The 12,779-nt window shown below is 41.7% G+C and overlaps 1 protein-coding gene across 2 annotated transcripts in view; it reads right to left on the bottom strand.

Moving 5' to 3' along the window:
• Window positions 1-12,779, bottom strand: part of LOC145438093 (uncharacterized) — a 42,030-nt gene that overhangs the window by 7,888 nt on the left and 21,363 nt on the right. Inside the window, exon 1 of one of the 2 annotated variants that reach the window (XM_080315491.1) lies at window positions 1,302-1,903. The exons of the other annotated variant lie outside the window; for it this stretch is intronic. Within the exon in view, the coding sequence (XP_080171617.1) occupies window positions 1,302-1,473 (172 nt within the window). The 5' untranslated portion in view covers window positions 1,474-1,903. Of the gene's footprint in view, window positions 1-1,301; window positions 1,904-12,779 lie in introns of those variants that run through there. 2 annotated transcript variants of the gene reach the window in all.

The raw sequence follows: 12,779 nt of genomic DNA, 5'->3' as shown, positions 1-12,779 counted from the left end.
GCCCATCGCCCATATGAAATAATTCATCACAGTATGTATGGCTCAACATAACGTTTGAAACTGATGTTTCGCAATCTAGTATTTACTTGTCATATCGTAATCTATAGCATGGCCATGGCGCGTTCTAACCTGGAAAAGTGGACTCTACTTTTTTGTTAGTTTTAGAGATGTTTTAGCATATCACCCTTGGAACTTTCTGGACTAAAGGCATGAAATACATTTTCCGCTTTTAGAATTAGTATTTATTTTTCACTTTCAATTTCGAGTATCATATACTTTGAGTTATAATAAATATCAGTTTTTTTGTCTGGATAACAAATGCCTTTTATTTCCGGAAATAAAGCTGCACAATATGGCCTTTTTACGGTTCACCATATTTTTTATTAACGTTTACTAATCGCGCAAAATGTTTAGACCGTATCCTATACAACTTCTCCGTACTGCTCTTCGACTAAACTACTGGCCTTATAATATGGTGGATGGCGCCATACCATGCTATTTTCTAAAACGTGCTGTTCGAGAAAACAGAGGATTAGTATCGCATTTCAATATCAATACCATCATTTTCATCCCATGATGTGGACGAATGCTTATGCTATCGAAAATTGGTTACCTGCTGGTATGAATCAGTATGAATCAAGCTCGTCACCTTTCGCATAGCTCAATTTGCACCTTTTTACAATCCATGTGAACGAATTATGATCGTTTTCACAACTACTTACTTACTTGAGTACTTTTAAAGTCAGTCAATTCTACTTCTACTTCAAGTAGTTTTAGGTTGCTTATGAAATAAATACTTCTACTCGTACTTGAGTAGATTTTTTCGTCGCTACTTATACTTCTACTTGAGTAGCTTTCTCGACGACTTCGACCGCCTCTGCCTAAATTTCTTATATTCTTCACAACACATACGTAGGGTTGGGGCTAGCACCAGCTAACGACTAAAAAAGAGGGAGCAGAGAAATATGCCAACTTATGGTTTCTGCCGCTATATTTTAGCGGTTTATAACTGAATTCAACCAGCCAATCATCGTATTTCGCCACCTCCGTTGTTCGCGTATAAAGCTGTTGCTCTAATTGCTAGAATAAAACCACTGCGATCCGTGATGCAATGTAATAAATGTAATGAACTATATATAAATGCTTGATAGTATTCAAGTATTCAAGTGAAGGGCAAGGGGATAAGGTAATATTTTTGAGCTAGTTCATTGGTCCGGCCCGCGAGCGTTTTGAAGGTTTGAAAATGGTGTCAAATATGATATCGCCTAGCAATCTATGCTAAGCTGTCATTTGATACCTACCTACAGTGATATCCTTCCTTATGTGGCTGGCCGCTTCGTGAATATGCACAGACCATGCAAAATTATTTGTGATCAGAGTTGGTCCACTTTTCCACCCGGCAAGTAAAATACAAAATCCTGTTACGAAGCCAGCTAACGATAAGAGTACATTCTGGAACTGTTTCTCTTTCATCAGTGCTGCTAGCGAAACACTAATTAACTACGATTGACTATTGTATCTGTAGAAACAAAATCATGGATCATGCGACAACCGTTTGCAGCGTAACAGTGGGTCATTTCAAAGTCATTTCTTTGACTTTAAGCAATAGCGATTGGGTCAAGTCAAATAATCGCTTGTAATACTGCGGGTATCGATGGCTTCCCCATCCGGTACTCCGAGTTTGCGCTCTCTTATTAAGAAAAGCCCTGCAGACTCTACAAATTTCCTGTTCAGTCGTATCCACAGTCATCAGAGGAAAACCTAGACGAAAATAATGCCTCCGTTGAAAACCAAGTTACAAATAATCATCATCAATTTTGTGTGGATTAGCTTAATTCGAATTAAGGACGTAGCGTAAAATATTTGCTTCAATTTTGATAAGTCTTAGCCTGCATATTGCACACTGCACAGCTCTAGAACAGACAACAACCACAGTAGCAGTAGGCCTAACCGACGCGATATATAAGAGCACAAAAGCTATCGTACCAAGCCACGCAGTCTAAATTAACATTGAATCTACCACGACCCTTCACGGGGAAGCGAGGGGAAGCGTATTAGCAATATTTGAAACGACCGGCGAATACCGCTAACCAATTTTAGCAGTGCACAGTTTACACAATTTCTTGCTCAGCATAACCTAAATGTATAGGTTGATTCTGCCCTGAGGCTAAACAAGACTTCGTTGTTTCGTAACGCATTATCACCGAATACGGTTTTTAACCGGAGAGCGAAATTTGACAGTGTATTATTGTGTATGCCTGCGAATATGAATTCATACAATTGTTACGACGCGAATTCCAGTGTCAATGAGTGCCGATTTTCCAGGCTTCGAATCCGTATGCTCAACAAAATCGGCTTTGGACTCAAACCTTGCGCATCAGTCTTGTATTCATATCACAATAAATGATGTGAATTCTGAATTTGCGTTGAGAATATCAAGATGCTAAAAGCGAGACTCGCAATACAGCTTGCTCGCCCGATGCTCTATGTCAGAGGTCTCAAACTCAAATGTGCTCGCGGGCCAATATCCTATAGCAGTGGTTCTTAACCTTTTTTCCTCCAGCGCCCCCTTTAAAAAATTATCGTGCTCCAGCGCCCCCCAACCTTATATTGTAAGGAATGTAGTATAGCCAATGAGTAAGAGGGAGGGCGGTAACAGCACTTCGTCAACCCCCTAAAAACGATTGCCTGGCGCACCCATAGCGTGATAAACTAAACTTCTGAGGGCTTCGCCCCCAAGAACCCCGTAGCGTGATTTCGATGGTCAGTAAAGTTTGTGCGGCCTAGTCGCCCTAGGTACCAAAATTTTCTGTAATGCATGAATGAATAGGTGGTAATTACATATATAAGTCGCCATAAACTTTTTATCCTCTCAGCCCACGTAATCAGATTTACCAGTAGCGCTGAGTGAGCTGTTGTATGCGAAAATAAAGGGCACGTAATTAATAATTAAACATATTCGGGCGTGCCCGTAGGTACAATTAATTCGTTACCAGTGCCGTAACAGCACTTCGTCAGCCCTCCCCCCCCAAAAAAAATAAAAAAATAAAACGTTGGTTTTGGGCCCCCCATCGGATGATAAACCAAACTACCGGGGGCTTCGGCCCCAGAACCCTCATTCGGATATCCGCTATTTGCTGATACTAATCGTCTACATTGGGTGTCCATTTACTCAGCCAGCTATTCTCGCCTAGACGCGCGAAGCGCGAAAAATTTCAATAAGTATTGATTGAATTGGGACAAAAATAATCTACGTCCTTACCTTTTTCCTTTTGGTCAATATGATCGGGAATTGCATGTATGTATATTGATATCAATTTTTATCCTCTCTCTGCTCACGTAAACGGATTTACCGGTAGAGCTGAGTGATGTATGATTGAAAAGGTATAGGACCCCTCAATAATAATTATACATCTTCGGGCGTATACCCGTTGGCAGGAACGAAACGGCACTTCGTCAGGCCCGCCGAAAAAACTTGGGTCTTGGGCTCCCATAGAGTGATAAACCGACCGCCCCCCATCACGTTGTTCGCTTTTGCCACGAAATCAGCTGTATTGTTAAGCGAGCCAGTGCGAAGCGCGAAAACCTTCGATAATTCATAATAAAATCGGTCAGTAAGATCGGGAATTGCGTATATATTGCTATCAATTTCTTGTCCTCTCTGCTCACGTTACCAGATGTACCGGTAGAGGTGAGTGAGGTGCAGTGTTCCCTCTAATCTGCGCACGTACGCAGTGCTGAGGCGGTCTCTGCGCACAGAAAATCTTCGTTGCGCACAACAAATCCGAAGTTATGACCTTTTTTAGTCGTTACGCACTGTTGCCCAAGGGTCTGTGCAGTGAGTTGTTGAGTGTGCGCAGACTCGTCAAAACGTAGAGCGAACATTGTGAGGTGTCTTGGAAACTGTAGGGCCCGTAACTAATGATTAAACATATTCGCGCGGGCGAACCTGTTGGTATGACTTCGTTACATGATGTTATTTCGTGACCTCCTGTCTGCTATATCAAAAAATATAGAATCGCCCAACAGGGCTATCGCCCAACAGGAATATCTAGTTTTAGATATCCCTGTCGCCCAATCGTACTAAACTAAAAGACGCACACGATTTCAAATTGGTATTTCTTCACCGGCATATAATTTTTTCCCTGCCAGATGGAATTCGTCTTCTGGGGTTCAGATTGCCAAGACAGGAGCATTAGGTGCCAGTTATTTAGGCGCATATGGACAATTAAACCCATGTCTTTTGTAGGCTATATATAACGAAGTTTTCAGTGTTAATTTGCTCTGAATACTCATTAAGGATATGTCCTACCATCACATCATCTACTGCGAAGCCATTTCTCTCCAGCGCCCCCCATACCGCCCCATGAGCCCAGCGCCCCCCATATCGCCCCCTGAGCGTTTCCGCCCCCTTCAAAATCGCCAGCGTCCCTTGGGGGGCGCTGGAGACAAGGTTAAGAACCACTGTCCTATAGGTTTTGATGGCGCCGCGGGTCGCAGCAACAATGTATTACCAAGTAGGCCTTATTTGACGGAACCTTGCAGACTCGCATTTCACACGCATCGTGAAAATGTGATTTAGTATTGTGAATTCACGCCTGGTACGACAAACGTCTCATTTTTAAATATTTGAATACAATTGTTGCCTGTGCTTGGCATAGTTTATCAAAATTATTAGTTGTAGACCCCATGCGACAGTACAAATGCATCAGCTGGCGCGTCATAATTTTGCAGCTAGGGACATTTGACGTGCCACAATTATAGGTAGAATTTAATAATTTTACAAAGATTGATCTGATATCGGAGCATTGGAGCAGTACAGCCTATTCCGAGTTTCGGGCATAGACCTACTCCTGATGACTAGGCTATATTGATGAGATCATGTCATTACCAAAGTCAAATATAATTAGCATTAGGTTTACCTTCGAAATCGAACAGATAGATAACAACTTGACCATAATGAATACTGTGCCGTAGCGGTAGAAATGTTCAATCACCGAAAAATCCATTGGTGTTACAGGTGAAGCATAGGCTACGACTACTTGATACTCGCCACAATTAATTGGCGATAATAACATATAAAAAGATACCCAAGATGACACAGAATGTAACCAACTATACATCAAAGGGGCAACATAATGTCAATGGCGGTGGCCACACCGACCTGCTTAGATATCTAAATAAGCTACGCAACGCAAGATACGAACTTTTGATATTTTACTGTTTCTCATACCAGTTTGATAGTTTGTTGCGTCCGTGATTGTACTAAGTCACGGCATTCTGAGTCACAAAAGTCCTTCTCTGATTGTAACGTTTCACGCGACGAGTATGAGTATGAGTAATTTTACAGAAGGTCGCGCCGAAGTCCAAATCACCATTTTCAGTCACGAATCATTAACGGGTCATGTTTTACCATCATGAACAAGTAATGTCACGTAATAGTTGATCTTCCACTGCGTGGTAAATTTTGAAAGTCATGTAATAGTGAAGTCTGATGAGTTGTTTCAGGCTTCTGGAGTAGTTTTAGAGCGAATTTTAGGTCCTGAAATTAAAACGAAATTGGTAGTTTAAATATACTTCGAAATCCAAAATGCCGTCGCGGGCCGCACAAACTGGTCTCGCGAGTCGCGTGTTTGAGACCTCTGCTCTATATGTAGCCTAATGGTTAACGATAGGAGATGGATGACGGCAATATATAGCAAAGGCGAAGATACGATTAAACAGTAATAAAACAATCAAATCGACTGAAACGGGCAATTACAATGATCATAAAAACGAAATACAAATAGAGGACAGTGGAATTGCAAACTGATTCCCTAAACCACGAGTCGCCTGATCAAATAAAGAATAACATCCGCAATCGCAAACACTTGCCCTTTTGACTGGTCCCAATCGACATAATTGCACTAATGTAAGAAGCATACAAGTAAACGACCAGATCTGTCAAAAAATGCTCAGAAGAGTGCGTTATTCTCGTTCCCGCACGTGTCACAAGACTTTTCATGTCCACATCAAATCGGAATCATATAAGATCCTTTGTGATGGTGCGAAATCTTTCGAGAAACATGGGGTTTCGAGTAGGGCTGGGCAAAATAGACTACCTGAGTGATTCGAATCTGAACCACGTATTATGCTTCGAGTCGAGTCGAGTATTCGCGAGTCACTCATTATGACGTCATAACATATTTTAATATGTAAAAGTTCAAATATGCTACGTTTTAAGCCACCACGAAGAATACAATCCCTGTTGTTCAGGACAATAAAGATGCTTTGGTGGTATTTTTCGACCATACTGATATCATTGCACTTTGTGACAATGTTGTAAGATGATCATGACTTCGGAAATATCTGATGTCCAATGACGTTCGTAGCTCAACTATATAATTCGTATGCTGTGATACGGCCAATCAAGGTTTCAAGGCTTCCATTGTGGAAAATAGTATCGAAACTACAATTCTCGTTGATAGCATAAATTTCAGTGGCGAGGAGCGTATAATATGAGTACTCCAAAATAATCGCCTTTTACTACTCGACTCGAATCATTAAAATTAATACTCGATTACGATTTGAGTACTCGAATCATTGTGCCTAGCCCTAGTTTCGAGAGTGCAAAGCTAAAAACAGTTAAAGGGGCACTGCGCTCTAAAAATGATGTGGTCTCAAACTGAAGGTAACAACGAACAAAAATTTTTGGCCGCGGCCATTTCCTTCAGAACGCCACCGTAATGGAGCTGCAATTTATTGAAATTTCTACAAGACCAGCTGCCGCGGCTGCTTAACCCGTTACACGGCACGATGTCTTCATCGTCGCACTTGCTTGACGCGATAAGACAGTCACGCAGAGAACGAAACTTGGACACATTTCCTTCATAACATCGGCTGACAACTATCTAAAATTCGTTCTCTGCGTGACTGCCTAATCGCGTCGGGGAAGTGCGACGGTGAAGATATCGTGCCATGTAACGGGTCATGCAGCCGCGGCAGCTGGTCTTGTAGAAATTTCAATAAATTGCAGCTCCATTACGGTGGCGTTCTGAAGAAAATGGCCGCGGCCAAAAATTTTTGTTCGTTTTTACTTTCAATTTGAGACCACATCATTTTTAGAGCGCATCCCCCCTTTAATGTACAACACGATACCTAGCGGCGACTTTGCTGAAGTTCATAGTGACTTTTTAAACGTCGCCAAATATATCAACTTGAGCAATCAAATGATATGATAATCCCATAAACTCAATATCTTCCGTCGCTTTGCTAACACATTTGACGAAGACTTACAAGGGAATTTAAGCTTACGCCTTAACAGTCTAGTCCAGACCGGAGTATTGCTACATTGTTATTGAGCAGAGTACAAAAAGGGTTTCTATACTTGCTACCGATATTATCCCATTAACAAGTTATACAGGAGTAGCCAACACTTCAATCACACTGATTTGTTTTTTAGATACAATAAACATATCAAATCAAGATGATCCCCGTACGCCTGCTAGATTTTTCCATTACACAACGATGTATTCTTTATATGAATTTCACTGATTGGTTTAATAAGCATCATTCGCTGACTATGCTGTTGCGTATTTCGCTTTTGATATTATGTGATTGCTGGTCAAGCTCACGGCAGAGAGTCACTAGATATTCACGATAGGAAAACTGGATATTTCGAGCAAACCTTAGTAACATAAAGCAGGTCAAATCTTTGAGATGGTCAAGGTGCATGCTCGTTTAGTGTTGATTCTTGTATGCTGCCAGCGCTATGCACACAGTGGCCCGCAGTTGAAATGCTATGGATTTTAACCAGTAATGTTATAATGACGTGGAAAATTGTAATATATGAAAAGGTTCACAGTGCAGAACCTATACCAAGGTTCTAAATTTATGAGGTTCACACACAGAACGCGAACGTGAACCTCACGTTTACACCATCCCAAATTGGAAGCTACGCAACCTCCGATCCCACCGACGTTCAATAAATTACTTTGAGCGGTAGAGAGGCGTCCAGCAACTCGACTAGTGCAATGCAATGCCATGCTGAAGAATCTGTAGAGCAATTTTTGGTACATTGTGTGAGATATCAACATCAAAGGAGAAAACTGCATCATGCTGCGCGAGTGAACCGAATAAATTGGGAATTGAAAGACGTTTTAACAGATCCAAATATATTGAATACTGTTGTAGAGTTCGCGATATCTTTGGGACGATTTATATAGTAATAATGATGCCGTGTGTTTATTTCGTGTTTGCATATTGTATATTGTCGGCTAGCTTCGTATATTGAATGTGCATATTGGTATACCAATAGTACTGATCGATGCTGTATATTTGAATTATTCAAATTCATTGTAATAACTAGTATAGAGGTGGCGCACAAAACCTGCAATGTGATAAGCGCCACTATCACGATTTTTAATACTACTACTACTAATAATAATAACTCGACTAGTTACAAGAACAAACCAGCACCCTAAATGGTAGAGACGTTCAGCAACCTTAACGCAAGGAATGAGAATAAATCACCCCCAAACGTACAAAGGCATCCAGCAACTCTACTAGCGATGAGAATGGATCATCTTAACGGCAGAGGCGTCCAGCACTCCAGCAGCTTTACAGGTGTTGAGACCGTTATGGAGACGGACAATCGAACACGGGTCGAACGTGACCGACTTTACCCAAGTGCTTAGTACGCCATCATTGACTGATTTTCATTTATTACGCAATTCTTGATCGTGTTGCAAAAGACCAACAGGTGATAAGCGCCAAATTTTTCTTCTAATAAACAACAACAACAACAACAACCCAAGTGCTTGATGAAGGCTACCGTTGTGGCAAGAATCGTGTCACTGTCGCAAAAATTCGTTGCCATTGGAGTCGTTGAACCAATCGTCGCAGTTTTTGCGGAGTATCTTACAACATTGATCTTTACTGCAACGATCTTGAATGTGGCAGTGAATCGAAGCGAGTGTTCGCCAAACGTTAGATGACGAAAACTGAATGAAATGAATGAAACTAGTCTTGATCCTCACTACAGTAAACGTAGATTGTGAAATTCGTCGCAATCGTCGGTTCTCTTCAAGAGAAAACGACACCATTCAACTGAATGTAACAGCAAATGATGAAGCAGAGTCGACCAATCCTCGATCAGCAGCAGAGTCTTGAAGTAGGTTAATCGACTTGAATTAGCTTTTATGCGAATTGCTTCCAGACTGACTACGGTGAATTGAATCCGGACTGCAATATTGCGGATTGTTTCGACGCGACACTCCGGCCGATTATGGCGCAGAAGCCTGTCAAATGGGTTATCTACGAATGCTAATCGATGTAATTCATAAGCGTATTCCGTGAGTTTATTAAAACGTCCAAGTCCGATTCAAATGAGAATAGCTGACCAATGGAACAACAACAGCAACAACAACATACAACTGTATGAACATAGCAGACACGTAGAACAGCACCAGTAATATGCAACCGAATAAATATAGCCCACACGTGGTACGGCAACGTACAACCAAATTAGCGTAATAGCATAGGACGAAAGTAAGGAACGTAGGCTAATCAAGGAAAACGTAGGGTTTACGGTTAAGTTTGCGACACCGTAAATAATCAACAATCGGTGGTTCGCTTTCGCGGACGCTTTATAGAGAGCGGCGAGAACAGTCCCTGAGAAGGCTTGACTACAAATGATTGCTAAAATCCGAACTCAATTGAATATTACCAAATAAAATGCTTAATCGCAATCACTCCCCCAGTTGACTGGTCCCAGTCAACATAATTATGAATGTAATGCGCGTTCAAATCAGTCGAATACTCAAATCATCATTCACGTAGGCAAAGTGAAATCGTACAATGAACAACATATTACGAGCCTCCGATCCAAAAGATGGTCCATAAATCACCCTGAATAGTAGAGCTGGGTGAGCAGCTCTACTATAACGAGAATGAATCACTTTCAAGGGTAGGGAAGCTATCGACAACTTTACTGTCACGTAGTGAGAATAAATAATTTAAAATGACAGGGACGCGTTCAGAAACTCTACAAGCGATGAGAATTTATCACTTTGAATAAGGATTTGGTATACAGGAGCTCAGCAACTCTTCAAGAGACGATAATAAAACAACTTTGAATGGGCGCAGAGGATCGAACGCGCCACCAACTTAATAGTTTTACCCAAGTGCGTGATGATCAGGGCCGTAACAGTACTTCGTCAGGCCTCCCCCCAAACTTTGGTCTTGGGCCCCCCATAGGGTTATAGACCTAACTTCTGGGGGCCTTCGCCCCCCAGACCCCCTCCGGCGATACACTTTTATCGCTATTCATCATATTCATTGGGAGTTTGTTTAGTGAATCAGCTTTTGTCGCCTAAGCGCGCGAAGTGCCGAAAATTTCTAGAATTCATGATTTCATCGGTCAGTATGATCGGGAATTGCATATATTGTTATCAATTTGTATCTTCTCTCAGCTCACGCAATCAGATTTGCCGGTAGAGCTGAGTGAGGTGTGTTTGAAAAGGTAATAATTAAACATCTTCGGGCGTATACCCGTTGGCAGGAACGAAACAGCACCTCGTCAGGCCCCAAATAACGTGGGTCTCGGGTTCCCATAGGGTGATAAAACGAACCCCTATCACGTTGTTCGCGATTGTCACGAAATTAGCTGTACTGTGTTGTGAGCCAGCGCTAAGCGCGAAAATTTTCGATAATTTATGATAAAATCGGTCAATCAGATCGGCGATTGCATATATATTATGCTATCAATTTATTGTCCTCTCTACTCACGTAATTAGATTTACCGTAGAGCTGAGTGAAGTGTCTTGAAAACGGGAGGGCCCGTAAATAATGATTAAACATCTTCGGGCGGGCGGACCCGTTGATATGACTTCGTTACATGATGTTATTTCGTGACTTCCAGTCTGCTATATCAAAAAATATAGAATCGTCCAAACGTAGGCTTCTAAACTAAGAGACGCACACGATTTCAAATTGGTATTTCTTCACTGGCATAAAATTTTTCTCAGCGGGATGGTATTTGTCTTGTGAGGTTCGGATTGCAAAGACAGGAACATTCGGCGCCAGTCGTTTAGGAGCCTATGGACAATTAAACCTATACGTATTTTGTATATATAACGAAGTCTTCGGTCTGCATAAGGACATAGACCTTTTCGGCCAAGATTTTCCCGCTGCCGATCGTTCTGGCACACTTCTTGGAGTCTCATGTTATATAGCCTAAAACTTGGTTGTATGTCTTGGTGGATGGCGGCGCGGTAATGGCCCAATACCGAATAATATAAATAAAAGGCTACTTGTATTCGCGCGCGGCGCGAAATTTTTTTTAAAAAATTGCATAAACTTTCAAAAAATACTCTATGATTTATGCTAATTCACGAAATAATTTTGAGTCCCCTTCGAGCTCGGGCCCCACAATTGGGGGGTTTGGGGTGCGACAGTTACGGTGCTGGTGATGATGACACTCGATGTCAGATGAATCGTAACATATTCTCGAAACTTCGTCACCATTGGAGAAGTCGCAAAAGCTCGTAATGAATATTATCGCAATCATAACAATATATCGGTCTTTGCTTGGTAGAAAATCTTCGATCGATTCGTTCGATGCGAGATGCCTGAAACGGGTCCAGCAAACGATTTGCGTCAATGAAATGAAGGAACGGTAGCGAAGGCAAAAATGAGTGACCGTGCAGAGAATTGAATGACTGGGCAAAGGATTCTTCCGACTTGACCCTCTGCTGCCTTGGATGCATACCCACTTTATCACCAACTTGTTTGTCACCATTGTCGTTGATGATCAGCATTGTTGCTGTTTCTGTTGCAATATAATCATACAACACAGAATCTACTCCTTCATTGGCCTGCAGCAACAGACCAATCCTCGGTATCAAACGTTTGTGCATATTTGTTGGTAACTGTGACTCAAGCACCTGAGTGAATATGGTCCCATGTGGAAAGGGAACAATATACTACTCTTACAGTTGCGCTGCCGTCTTTGCAATGATCCTGAATGTGACAGCCAAGTTGTACCCAAGTCACAAGGTTCTGAGTCACAAGTCAATCTCACTTTTATAGTTTTGACTCGAGTCAAGCCGAGTCATATTCAATTCACCACCGAGTCCACTCCGAGTCCAAGTCAGTGAGTGGAGTGTCGAGTCCAAGTCATAGTGTTTTGACTCGAGTCCGAGTCCAATCATTATGTTCACTGTTCAGTTTTGAGTTCAATCCGTTTCAACCCACTTTTTTCAACTATGCTCGAGTGATATAGGATGGCTCGCATTCATAATATCGTAATTATCCGCAGTCCTAACAGTTTCTGGCCCAATTTTCCCAAGTATCAGGACTGATAGACGAAATACCAACAATGTGGTGACTTTACTATTCTTCGCAGTTACAATGAGATATCTGTCTGTACAATGACTCGAGCACAAGTCGAGTCAATAAGTCGAGACATTTTAGGCATTTGAAAAACGACTCAAGTCAAGTCGAGTCACAAATTATCGGGACACAAGTCAAACTCGAGTCATTACAACCCTGGACTGGCTGCCAATCGATGTGATTTTCAGCCAAGCAGCGAATACTTAATGGACTAAAGCAGTGTCGGAATACGAAAACTGAACTAAAATAATGAAACTGAGCTCTTGACGACTCGATCCTCGAAACGTCGAATATAGATTGTGAAATCATCGCAACCGTCCGTTTCGTTCCAAGAGAAAATGACCTCTTCAATGTAGAGAACATTCGAAGGAAATCTTCCTTTGACGCATTGATTTTAGATTGGCGTC

The sequence above is a fragment of the Botryllus schlosseri genome, chromosome 4 (genome assembly GCF_051294905.1).
Source record: "Botryllus schlosseri isolate E-star chromosome 4, Bs_hap1, whole genome shotgun sequence".
NCBI classification, from domain to species: Eukaryota; Metazoa; Chordata; class Ascidiacea; order Stolidobranchia; family Styelidae; genus Botryllus; species Botryllus schlosseri.
This window is presented reverse-complemented; position numbering and strand designations above follow the sequence as displayed.